The 13,324-nt window shown below is 41.4% G+C and overlaps 2 protein-coding genes across 2 annotated transcripts; both read right to left on the reverse strand.

The window, feature by feature from the left end:
* Nucleotides 1-3,004: 3,004 nt before the first annotated feature.
* Nucleotides 3,005-7,235, reverse strand: gjd2b (gap junction protein delta 2b). The gene is made up of 2 exons (XM_040042568.1): nt 5,885-7,235; nt 3,005-5,159 (listed from the first exon to the last, which is right to left on the reverse strand). Exons 1-2 carry the CDS (start codon nt 5,953-5,955, stop codon nt 4,316-4,318), a joined length of 915 nt encoding a protein of 304 aa, XP_039898502.1. The 5' UTR covers nt 5,956-7,235; the 3' UTR covers nt 3,005-4,315.
* Nucleotides 7,236-7,575: 340 nt separating this feature from the next.
* Nucleotides 7,576-10,837, reverse strand: LOC120740303 (actin, alpha cardiac muscle 1). Its single transcript, XM_040042564.1, has 7 exons — nt 10,734-10,837; nt 10,038-10,176; nt 9,490-9,814; nt 9,233-9,394; nt 8,812-9,003; nt 7,970-8,151; nt 7,576-7,897 (listed from the first exon to the last, which is right to left on the reverse strand). Exons 2-7 carry the CDS (start codon nt 10,164-10,166, stop codon nt 7,754-7,756), a joined length of 1,134 nt encoding a protein of 377 aa, XP_039898498.1. The 5' UTR covers nt 10,167-10,176; nt 10,734-10,837; the 3' UTR covers nt 7,576-7,753.
* Between the last annotated feature and the right edge of the window lie 2,487 nt (nt 10,838-13,324).

Here is a 13,324-nt window from a genome sequence, read left to right on the forward strand (position 1 = left end):
AATACTATATAAAGGAAACTATGTCGTCTTTTATGTGTAGATGTGGGCTGATGAAAATGACTTTTTTACTGTTTCCAGCTTTATTCAGAACAATGGTTCTTGACATTAGAAGATGTGTATTATGAACTTCAAATTCAGTTATTTGAGGGGTTTTTTTTCAGTTATTATGTCTCTAACCTCAGTGACTTTTTTATTTCATAGCTAAAGATTTCACATGCTTCTTCTAGCACAGAAAATGTTAGCATTTTATATTCTCTATGTATGGACAATCTGTGTTTAGGTTCCAGAGCAACACAGTGTTGTCTTTTGTTATTTCAAATAAACAGCATTTGTTATTAATTGCATCTTAGATGAAGCTCTTATATATCAAGCCTCGGCTTTAGCTTTGGCTTCATCACTTGTGCCTGCGAGCCTGGGCTTGCAAACACACTCTGGTCAGAATATAACACATTCCCAATTCCTAACCAGGAAAATTACTATTTTGGTTCTTCTCAAGAGAAAGCGAAACCAGGACAACATAGATCAGTAGATCAGCTCACTGAACCACAAACTAATTTCAGACCTAGGCTTGGAGCCACACTGTCGCTAAAATATAAGTACTATACTTGCTTCTGCAAACCTGTTGCTGTGTATAATATAAAATATTTCTGAATTACAAACACATACATTATTATGATGTCATACGTACAGTATAGTAGCAACAGAATCACATCAGACTGCTGTACTCTAAAATATTACATTCATACTATTTTTCTTTCTGTAATTCCACAGGTCGCTTTTTACCATTGTTACAGTATTTTTGCTGCTTTGTATTTTGATACATTTAAAATAGTTTTATGTCTATATATTTCATCTTCTGTTGAGCCAAGTGTGCCAAATTTCATGTCTTGTGCACTTGTTGTACACTGAATAACAATAAAAGCATGCGTGTCTGTTAACTGGAGCAGAATTCCTGTTAACATTAAAATAACTTCATAATTAAATAAAACCTCATTAGTATTTTTATTACCTGCATGTATTTCTTAGTATCACTGTAATATGTATGCCCTGTGTGGTGTTTGTTACATTATGCTTGGTTTTTTCTTTGTGCGTGTGATTTTGTTTAAACAGTAGATGATTATATTTTGTGTGAATTGTGTCTCATGAGACTGTGTGTTGTGGTAAGATTCATATTGTCCTTGTGCAACATAATTATTAACATTTGAATTAATTAGTTATATTGCTTTTCTGAGCAAATCACAATATGAGTCCCAAGATTTAAATCTTAGAGTCCTTATATTAAAAAAATAAACATTTACTATAAGAATGATTTTTTTTCTTTTTTCTGTGGTATGATACATTAATGTGAAATATCAAATGTGAAATAGAAATGTAAAAATAATTCTGCCAGCTACATTAAAAAGCAGATGTTTCTGAAGTGGAGATTCTTATAGTCTTTATTGATTTTTTTTTTTTTTTAAATGTTTTCACCACATTTATCAAAATCTGCAGGTTATTAAAGAATATCTTACATCTCTGATATCTGTGCATGTGCAGCACATGGTTTATTTTTATCAAGAAGCAAGGTGGCAGAGTTATGATGAAGAGGCCCACAATGCTCATAATAAATCCCTTTGTTTATGAGATGAGAGCCTTCCTCTCCCACAGTATACAGCCTAGGGAGAAGACCTTCCCTTTAATATAAGGGTGATTCTTTGTCTGTGACTCACATTAAAGGGGGAAATGGGACTCTAAAAACCCCTGCCTTCAACCTGTGCATCTGCAATCACATGAAATTAGAGGTGTTCCCACAGTGTTTTGACTTAGAGTTTTAAAAATAGCTCGCATATGCCCTTATTTTGTTCTACTGCAGTTGTCGGGGTGGCTGAGGCCAGCAGATAAATGCATATATCGTTGAGATTACTTGGTCTCCATATGCAGTGCACCTATATTGTCTCAGATGTTTAATCTCCCACAAGATATATGTCATGTGCATTTGTCAGATCACCGGGCAAACACTCTCTATGTGACTGGTAGCCTGGCTGCCATGACCACAAAAATGCAGACAACACATGCGCAACGTAATCTCCGCTGAGACCTGCAACATTCATATGATGTAAATGCAAAACAGCATGCGTAATTGCATTCCAACATACCCCAATAATTTTGCTCTATGGCTGGATTTTGAAACCAGGTAAAGTATTGCGAGAAATTAAATAAAACAATAGCATCCCATTCCTTTGTTTGTTTCTGGAGATACTTTTCATTTGATTTGATTTTTTTTTTTGTGGCAAAATTAAATGCAAAAAAAGAGAGCGAGACAAATGCACACAGCTGTAAACTGCACTGCGCTGAGTTAAAGTGGCAAACAGCTCTTCTTTCCTTTCATTTCTTCTCTTTTTTCATTTTTTTTACTTCAGGACTTAGAAAGAAATCTTTAGTCCCTGCTGAGATGGAGATGGATGTGTGGCTGCCCTTCCTCTTTGATTACACCCAGCTTTGCAGAGTCATCCTAGATGAGAAGGGACCAGCCTTTTCCCAGATCACCTGCAACGGTGAGCTGCAAAAATTCGTCTGTAACTGTATGTGCCCACCCCCCACCCCCTTTCCCATCTTTGTTTTCACTCTGACCTTCAGAAGATGCACACAAAGGCTCCCCTCAGCTCAGGCTGCTTGCTTTCCTTAAATAAGAGGAGAAGGGATGAGCAGAGAAAGGGCAGCTCTTTCAGCATTCAGAATAATAATCAGCTTTTCTCATCCCTGCACATTACAAGTAAATTCTCACAACAGTTTGCTCAATAATATATCACCCAAACACTCCGTCAGAGCTGAGGCCAGTGTCTGATTTGATGCATGTCATATAGACTAAAAGTTCCCCCAGGCCACTTCTTTATGTAGCATAAGTATTGATGCGCCTCGTGGAAGCAGCATCAGTGTTGCAACACATTGCAGATTGGTGAGATCCTGCACAAGGTGTGTCCTGCGGTAGGTTTTTCTTTTCCTTTTTTTCCTCCTTTTTTTTTTTAACTAAGTGGGTGTGGCTTAATTCTTCACTGCACCAAGGCAAAACTTCCACTGGATATCTGTGTGATAGGTCAGCTCCAAACAAGCTCCAGCAGCGGACACAAAGTACTGCACCTCACACATTTCTGGTGTACATTAATCCCACTTTTATTTTCCACAGAAAAAAAAAGATGTTAGTTTTTTTCTGATCTGTTTCGGTTACATTTTAAAACCATTCTATGAAAAACTGTAGCACCAGAGCAGATTTCTATTGCCCGTTCTTTGATAAAAATTTCAATTTTGTGCTATTTTTCAGTTTTTATCAGCTCGGTTTGGGGAGAGACATTTCTTGTATATAAAAAAAGAGTAGCACTTCATTTCTTCTTCCAGTCATTTGCAAAATAAAACAGATAAAATTTTATATCTCTTTTCTTTTTCGTTTAAATCACAACAAATACATTTAAAGCAAATAAGAAATTAGGCGGTATTTAGCATAATCCAAGCAGGGAATCGGCTTTCATGATGATTATTATATATTTATATATTCATATGTATACATATCTATATATATATATATTATGTCTATATACAAGTATGGCACTTGATTACACAAAAGCAAGAAAACACTTCACAAATAAAAGCAGTGGGCGCTTTGGTGTGTCATAAATTAAGGAAATCACAGACGTTAGCGTTTTGCAGCAAATTCACCAGATACTGTTTTGCAAGTTAGCTATTAAGCAGTGGAATGGATACATGTGTTAAGGTCAGTGGTGCAACACAGGCAACAAAAAAACATGAAGTAAGCTGATGTGTTTTATCTACGCTGAACCATAGTCAGTAAGGATTTATATATCTATATTTATATATAAATCTGGGTGGTTGATTTTTTTTTCCTTTGTATGGTGCCATTTAATTAGGTTGGTGCCAAAAACAAAACAGGTGGAAAGAAAATGTCTTAAAAACACCGTCAGGTCAGTAGCACATTTGGATAAGGTCAGGCTCTCAAGTGTTCACCTCTTAGTGCAATTATTTTTGCATTTACTCTCTTCAAGTACAGCAGAACAGCCCCAGAGTAAATATGTGAACACGTTAACATGGTCTCCGTTTACCATCCTACAGAGTATAAACGTTACTAAAAAGTTGCATCAGTGCAAGAATAAATAAGTAAACAAACGTGTAATCCACGCTTGCCATGAAGTCTGTCAAAGACCAACAAATTAAAAAGAAATTGCCCACTCTTTAAGTCATGACACGAATTCGGCGTGCACAGCTGTCCATCATGTCCATCATGGTTTTTGTTTTTTGTTTTTTACATGTTTTTTTTCCACGTGTGTTACACATAAGCTGAGTCACTGGATTGAGTGCGGCCAAAATTAGGCACACTCATCCTTGGCAAGTCCTTATTTCTGATTTCATAAATGGACTTTCGCCGAGCCTGCACGCCTCGCACGGCCGTTTTGATTTTCCGCCAGCCCAAGTGATTGAGTTCTGCCAGGTTCAACACCACACAAAACCCACTGACAGCGAACATGAAGACCAGGAACACCGTCTTCTCCGTGGGTCTGGAGACGTAGCACTCGACATCTTTTATGCAGGGGTAGCGATCACATTCATACACCGAGGGGACGTTGAATCCATACAAGAAATACTGACCCACCAAAAAGCCTATTTCCAGCGCGTTTCTGAAAACCACCTGGATGATGTAAAACCTGGAGATGCCCTCTTGCCTCCTCATTTTGGACTTTGTAGTTCTCATGGCCGAATTGGGGATCTCTTTGACTTCTAAACAGTCTGGCTCGGCTTCTTTGGTGGAGTTCTCTGTGTTCTGAAGTACTCCATTAACAATGGTGTTCTTTATCTTTTTGCTCTCGTCTCGTTTCAGCGAATCTTGATCCTTATCTAGTGTCAGATAGACTGTTGAGTAGCGCCGCTCCTTCTGCTTGGCCGACTGATGCACCGAGTATGTGATAAAACAAAGGCTCGGAGTGCACACCATGATGATTTGAAAAACCCAATATCTAATGTGTGAAATGGGGAATGCCTTGTCGTAGCATGCCTGGTTGCAACCCGGTTGCAAGGTGTTACAAACAAACATGGTCTGCTCGTCATCATAGACAGTCTCTCCAACTATCGCTACGATTAGAATCCGGAAGATGACCACCACTGTTAGTAGGATCCTAAAAAGCAAGCAAACAACAATGTGAAAATACGTGTAAATATGTACGGTTACTGTAAGCGTGGTTCAGTTGTGCGCTGCCTCGGTGGCTGATGCGCTTGGAGTCAAAATCTGGCGTGTTGGTGTAGGGAGCTGTCCAGTGCTGAAACAGGACGCTCTTTGACGTGTTATGTGCTTCTAACAGCGTTATTCTCTCATGGATAATGTCACGTCTGTATATAGAGCGTGTGTCTTATGATTTAATGGGAATGACATGTAGGAATCGGTGTTGCCGTTACTGTACCTGTGTGTGCTTTGTTAATGGAAGGAGGTGATAACGCCGACTCTCGTTCAATCTTTGTCTGCCACCCATGAGTGCACAACCACCACTCAAACTCACCACCAAACATCAAATGGATAAATGGATGAATGAACACATGAAACGACACATGGATTTTAGTTTAGGCTTTCAACTTCGCAGCACCATCCCAGGTTCTGAAGAGACAGCTGTTAACTGATCTACTCAGCTGTCTCGCTTAGGAGGAAGAGGACGACGACGACGACAAAAAAAGGATATCTGTGGAACAAGACAGAAAAATCCACAACACAGACACGAAGACTGGGCACCATGCTACAGAAGATCCTGGAGGTAAAAGACAGAAACGGGGGACTGGGAACCATGCTAAAGACGATCCTGGAGGCTGCTGCGTTTCTTCGGTTGATCTTGGTTTTTGTTGGTCATCTTACCTTCCGATCATAGTAGAGTGCTGCTGGACAGCAGCCTCCAGGAGCCTCTCTAGTATAGTCCATTCCCCCATTTCTGAGCATCCGGAGGAGACGAGAGCGCAACGGCACTGTGTTCAAATCCCTCCAAAAAGAAAGGGTTTTATTTCCCGTCCGGCTTCTTTCTGTCTATTGCTGTTGTCAGTCTCCACAAGACTCGATTTTAGCTAAAAAATGCATCTGTCACGGGATGCTGCTACCGTCCTCGTCTCTCTCTTTCTCTCTGCGCGCTATCTGGTTGGTTATGCGCTGAGCGCGCAGCGCCAGTCCTGCTGTGTGTGCCGAGCGCTCCCACAACGTTGCCACACTTTTCCTTGTCATGAGAGTCTGAAGGGCTGATTACTATAAGCCCTCCTATTTTCGATCTTCAGATCAGTTTGATGGGCTGCGCGCTGCGTCTGGATGGAGGGAGGTTGGATTTAATGTCTTGCCAGCGTTAATCCGCCTTTAAGTAGTCTTCCCCCTCCCTCCCACGCGTCACGTACGCGCAGACAGGTCGGTGGAGAGCAGCCAGAAGTATCAGGGTTTCTGATTTCCAGGTACTTAGTTTGGGACATAACGTGCACCGTCCAGTGGACTCTGCTGTAGACTAGGGTGTCCAGAGTGCTAGAATCAAAGGTTTATACATTTTTGCATAGCTTGCTTGAATCAAACCGGTACACTGTATTGTTACTTAACAAATTGAGGTACAAAACTGCACGTGCAGCCACATACAGCAACATCTATATTTTCTGGACAGTGCTTGTGGGGGCACCGTGTTCTGAGAACAAGGTCAAGGGGACTTTTCTGGGGGGGTTTTGTTTTTGTTGTTTTTTTTGTTTTAGTTTATAGATAAACACACTTACAGGCAGGCTGCGTCTACCTAGTGTTTCACATTGCATCAGTTTTAACAAAATCTATTGTTTTATCTGCGGTTCTAGGTTATATCTGAAACACAAAGCGAATGCAGCTTTATGGGCTAAGTGGAGGCAGTATTTCTTTCTTGGAGCAGACAGCTTTACATACCCGGAGGATTCCTCCCCATGTCGCCGTCATCTTTGCCCGGTTGGTAGCTGTTGTTTCCACCTCGGGCAAAGATGATGCTCTGGATACAGTGACAGAGTGAAAGTACCATCCGAGCTGCTAATCGCTTTACAAGGCAGCCTGCCTGTCTGCCTGCCTCTCTCTGTTTGTGTGGAAGTTTAAAAATAGAAGCAAAATATGTGACCCCGCCCTGTATAACGCTCCGAGGCTTCAACCTATGGCACGGCACTGTGTACTCATGCTAATATTAGACTGTTGTGTGGTTTATAGAACATGTTAAGTCAAAGCGCCCCCCCCCCCCCCCCCCCCCAAAAAAAAAATGTATATGTATACATACATATACATATATAGGAGCTTTATTACACAGACCTCTTTATATTAAAATTATAGCTGGTTTCAAACACTTTGTGTCCCCATATATCTGCATTTCTTAACCTCGGAGACGTGGTTTTCTGGTCACGTGACGGTGGCGTTTTCACTAAATGAAACTTTGCTAGGTTAATTTCTCATGAGGTGGCTTATCCTCTCCGCTCACTGTAATCTTTTCTAATTCAAATCTTTAATAACCTTTACTCATCCGTCACGTGATGAAAGGGCAAAGCTTTGGCGCTTAAGGGAGAAGGAAAGAAAGGGGCTGGGCAGGCTGTTTGTTTATTAATAAACTTGTACATCTTCACATAAAATTGCACTTGTGTAAACAAAAAACATTAACAGCAACGCGCGAATTGCTGTTTTTAGTCGTAACTTCGGTTGTAATAAAGGGTGAGGTAATAAAGGGTGAGTGCAATGCGGAGGTGGGCAGGTGGACTCTTAGAAGCACTTCCTGTGGACAATGGAGGGTCCAGCCTCGTCGTACTCCTGCTTGCTGATCCACATCTGCTGGAAGGTGGACAGCGAGGCGAGGATGGAGCCGCCGATCCACACAGAGTATTTCCTCTCAGGGGGGGCGATGATCTAAACACAAGCACGTTTGTCAACTTGGGAAAATTACAAATAAATGTGTTATTCAACAGTGTGTTAAGTTACCTTAATCTTCATGGTGCTGGGGGCGAGAGCTGTGATTTCCTTCTGCATGCGGTCAGCGATACCCGGATACATGGTGGTGCCGCCGGACATAACGTTGTTAGCGTACAGGTCTTTACGGATGTCAATGTCGCACTTCATGATGCTGTTGTATGTGGTTTCGTGAATGCCAGCGGATTCCATTCCTTGGCAAACACACAGAACAAGTGAGTGGGTTTTTACCTCGTGCAGCAAAGTACACATCTGACAGCGCGGTCAGCTGGCACAACAGGTGCTGAAAGGGACAGCTCCGCCAACAGCTGATGTTTGCGGAGCTAAGGTCAATGTGAAGTGGAAGGCACTGCTTTAGGCAACTGATATGCATTTAACGGTAATAAGGTGGTAAATCGGTGATGGATATATCTGAAGCTCCACTTGGTTGCCATAGTTAGTCAAAAATGTGAGAAATAGACGTGTATATGCTTAGAAAACAATTCATGTACAAATGTGTGGTAGTATTCTATGAATAGGCCTAAGGAATAATTAACAGTTATAAGCAAGCATTAAATATTGAGAGCCATATTAAGACCCAGATATTAGACTGATTCTTTGACTGACAGCTACCCCTCCTGCTTCACGATTGGTTCACATTAATATTGTAACAAGTTCCAGCAATGGAAGGAATTGAGCTGATCGAAACGTTCCTTACACCAGAAGAAAGTGAGTTTAACAGTCTGTACATTGCAGTGAAGGTCAGACTATACGTGAATGACTATTGCAGGGACTTACAGTTAATTCAGCGCGACGTTTCAACAGTGTCACTGCAATTAAATTAGTGCTTAGATGTTGTGTTCGCTTTTACGCACCAATGAATGAGGGTTGGAAGAGGGTTTCCGGGCAGCGGAAACGCTCATTGCCGATGGTGATGACCTGGCCGTCGGGCAACTCGTAGCTCTTTTCTAGAGAAGAGGATGAGGCGGCGGTGGCCATCTCGTTTTCAAAGTCCAGAGCGACGTAGCACAGCTTCTCCTTGATGTCACGAACAATCTCGCGTTCAGCTGACGGAGATAGACGGGCGCGTTGTAGTCAGAAAAAATGTACTTTGGACACAAGATAAATCTCTCCTCTGATACCGTGTTATAATAATTCTTTGTATCTTTATACCCGTGTTGATTGTTGAAATAAAACAAAATAAAAGTAAAGTAAAAGTAAATGATGTTTGAGTGATGTTTTAGTGCTTTACAGGTCGCCCGTGTTTGAAATTTGTGACTAACGCTTTACACTCACCGGTTGTGACAAAAGAATAACCACGCTCCGTCAGGATCTTCATGAGGTAATCTGTGAGGTCACGGCCGGCCAAGTCTAAGCGCATGATGGCGTGGGGAAGAGCGTACCCTTCATAGATGGGGACATTGTGGGTCACACCATCACCGGAGTCAAGGACAATACCTAGAGCCAACAGAGAATATGTAAACATTTAATGTACCTTTTTTTTAAAATCTACTCAAATGCTGCACAGCACCTGTCGGAGGTCTGTGTCATACCTGTGGTACGCCCAGAAGCGTACAAGGACAGCACTGCCTGGATGGCCACATACATTGCGGGGACATTGAAAGTCTCAAACATGATCTGTGTCATCTTTTCTCTGTTGGCCTTTGGGTTGAGGGGGGCTTCTGTCAATAGAGTGGGGTGTTCCTCTGGGGCCACGCGCAGCTCGTTGTAAAAGCTGTGGTGCCAGATTTTCTCCATGTCGTCCCAGTTGGTGATGATGCCGTGTTCGATGGGGTACTTTAGTGTCAGGATTCCTCTTTTGCTCTGGGCCTCGTCCCCGACGTAGGAGTCCTTCTGGCCCATACCAACCATGACGCCCTGAAAACATCAGGAATCGGTGAAGTGATGTAGTGAAGGATTTACTGATGATTAGAACAAAACATGGCTGGTGGGTTTCCTCCAGTGTAAACAATAGATGCGTGCGTAATTACGCACAACTCTGCTTATCCTTGCAAAGCCTTAGATTATTTTTGATTAAGTATAAATCATGCATACACGTCTCTACAGTGCCACTGTTGTGTTTATGAACAGTTTAAATTACCTGGTGACGTGGGCGACCAACAATGGAAGGGAACACCGCTCGTGGTGCGTCATCTCCGGCGAAACCCGCCTTCACCAGTCCAGAACCGTTATCACACACCAGGGCTGTAGTCTCCTCGTCGTCACACATGGCTGCAGGTCTGCAACAGACAGGCGGGTGCGCGCACGAGCACAATTAGTTCCGATAACAGTTGTCCTGTTCTTTTTGTTTTGTTTTGTTTTGGGGGTTTTTTGTTGTTGTTGTTTTGTTTGTTTGTTTTTTGATTGGGGGATTAAAGAGGTTCCCTTCTCTTTATAGGTTCAGCGCAAACAGCACACATAAGATCGTTTTTGGTGGATCCTGAAGCCAGAAAACTGGTTATGGATAATAATAAATTAGTTTTATGTAATATATCACATAACAAACTACATATTTCACGAATTTGAGAGTTGTTTATTCAGATATTTAAGTCACTAACACTAGCGCTGTGTAGCGTAAAAGCGTTGTTAGGACTTTGCATCAGTTGTAATCCACAAAAGAAGTTGATGATCCACATGTCGCTTTTGATGAAATGATCGGTTTAATTTAGATAATGATTCTTGTAAGTAAAAGATGGAGGTCATTGCCGTTTGCATTAAAGTCCTGGATCGATCCTAGTGTAATAAATCCAGTGTTTGTCATTTTTTCACTCCCGTTTGATCAGCTGTGAGTACTCACCAGATCAGCACCAGAGGCCGACTCTTGAGTGTGTAAACCAGGGGTGCTGAAATGTCATGCCCCGCCAGTTTATACTCTGACAGTGTCCACGAGAAGGGGCCAACCAGTGCGACCCCTTCTCCATATTTGGTAGCCCACTGCCCCATTGACAACAGCTTCTCCATGAAAGGCATGACAAGTAGAGGGATATCCCCATCTGTGCCTGCTCCCCATTTATGGACGACAGGGATGAGGACAAAGAGACAATGAGAGGCTTTCTTTTGATCCCTCTCGATAAATCACTGTAGGATTATTTAGAAACATCGCTGTGTCTGGAAAAGTTCTAATCTAGTCACACATTTCTATCTTACAGAATTGTTTGAACCCAGCCAAACTAAGTAAATTCCTACATTTAAACATGGGTTACACTTTCCTGTATAATCATTGTTTACACAATTCTGTCCATATAAGTACTGAAAGGCGTAATATTGGTCAATATATGCACAGCTTTTTTTTTTTCTTTTTTCATTTTTGCTATTGTAATATATTTGCTTGTAGATTTAAAGGACACAGCCTGTGCCAAGTGTAGAGACCACTTGTGCCACAAACCTGGTGTGAGCAGCTCTTTGACTTTTTAGAAGCTTCAAACCTCTCGTGTTGATTTTGTGTTAAACAAAGCATCTTCCTGAAGAAATAGTCTCATTCTGGTGCAGCGACTATGTATATGTTTAACATCCTTGACTTGCCACGAGGCAAAGGAAAAGAGATGTTCACAGATGCATTCAAATATTTCCATAAAATCTAAGTTTCCATGATTGTAATGGTCTCTCTGTAAAATAATAATGTTGTGGCCATAGTGCATGCTGCTTGTTTGCCTTTGGAATATACTCTAGTTCATGATTGAGCCCCTTCTGTTGTGTTTGCATTGAGTGTATTGAGCATAAAATACATGCATGAACCCACAGTCAAAAATAGAGGCAATTACTTGGTCATAGTATAATGTCAAAGGTCATTGTGGTATGCTGAAGGCACTTCTACTTGTTTCTTTCTCTCTGTCTGAACAGATAGTATTACCTCAAACACCAAATACTGTTCTAATAATTACCTTGTGATGTAAGAACAGCCAGAGATAATTCATTCTTCCTTGTAGGAAACCTTTGCAGATAAGTCAGATGTAACGCTGATACTATTTGCTGTTTCCGACATCAAAACAATAAAGAAAAGGGGAAATCTTCTGTTGTGACATGTGCCATATTCTTTCTTTATTCCTGCACTGAGGAAAGAACAAGACATAAGAAATGACATTGCCAGTATACTTGAAACAGACAGAGCCCAAGTTCTGAAGGCTGGAAAATAACATTGGCTAAGAGCAGTGGATGGTCCCACCACAAGGAGGACAAGACAAAAGGGCACAGCAAGCCATGAATCATATGCTGCTGTCACCCGACCCCAAGCCATAACCCTTCACTGTGTGACTCTTTGTTTTGGTGTTATGTAATAATTGGTAGGCAGTGGTCTGCTTTAAGCATCCCTTTGCCCCAGCATTTAAATATATTCCTAATATGTTTTTGACCATAGCTAAGTTAAGTCCATCTAGGTAGACCAGCACTGTAACTGTAGCTTAAGGTGGACATCTTTGCCCGTGTTCCAAAATATTATAGTTTGAAAATGACATTTCAGTGTTAGCCGCTGTTCTCTGCAGGTTCTGTCACTGCCAGGGTTCGTTCTTAGGATATATATTGTGTAACCATAAAATAATTTTTATGTCTGTTTTCCTAGCCTGTTTTCCACGGGTGTGAAAGGCTCACACCAGTGCCTGAAAAATACACAGAGACACTTGGAGGCTGCTCAAATAATCCTGTAGTGTGACTTTCACTTTAGCAGTTACTGAGATTAAATCATTGTGGCATGATCGTTCTTGTCCCGCTCACAACCCCTCCGGAGATCATCATCATTACTCAGCAGTGGAGATGAGCTAATAAGGACAAAAACTGTCCAGAACAAAGAAGTATATTGATTTTCTATGGGGAATCAATATTCATCATTAATAAAGCGCAAGTCTTTTTAATGAATCCAGCCTGGATGGAAGTCATTCACCTGATAGAGGCAAGGTGTTGTACATAGGTGGGAAAAGTGAAGGGCTGTTGAAATGTCCCAGGATTGAAGCATTTAATCGGTTCATCAGAAGCTCACTTGATATAAACTGTCTGGAAATGCTTTGGCCATTCCAACATTCATCTTTCTTGAGCACCAGGAGCCACTGAAAGGTCACAGCCAAAAGAAGACATGAAGCATATTGCTCAGTGAAAACTGGGTGTCCTCTTTCTGGCCCATGCACTGAATACTGAGTGACATGTTGTTGGCTTAAGTTAAAGTCTTCTGCTGGGTACCGCAAAGGAGCGCATGGTTTGGATCACTGTCACTATGCCTGAAGTTACACTGCAAGCATTTACTCATTCATTATCACTGATACTTGGACAGTAAGCTGCACTTTCCTAAAGTGCACAGTTTCCAGTTTTTAGACTTTATGAACATCTGTTACATAATAAGCTCATGAAGCTACTCTGAAGAGAAAATAAGTGCTGATTTTGGCGAAGAAAGTCCAAGTTTAG

The sequence above is a fragment of the Simochromis diagramma genome, unplaced genomic scaffold (genome assembly GCF_900408965.1).
Source record: "Simochromis diagramma unplaced genomic scaffold, fSimDia1.1 OVJJ01000304.1, whole genome shotgun sequence".
Lineage (NCBI taxonomy): Eukaryota > Metazoa > Chordata > Actinopteri > Cichliformes > Cichlidae > Simochromis > Simochromis diagramma.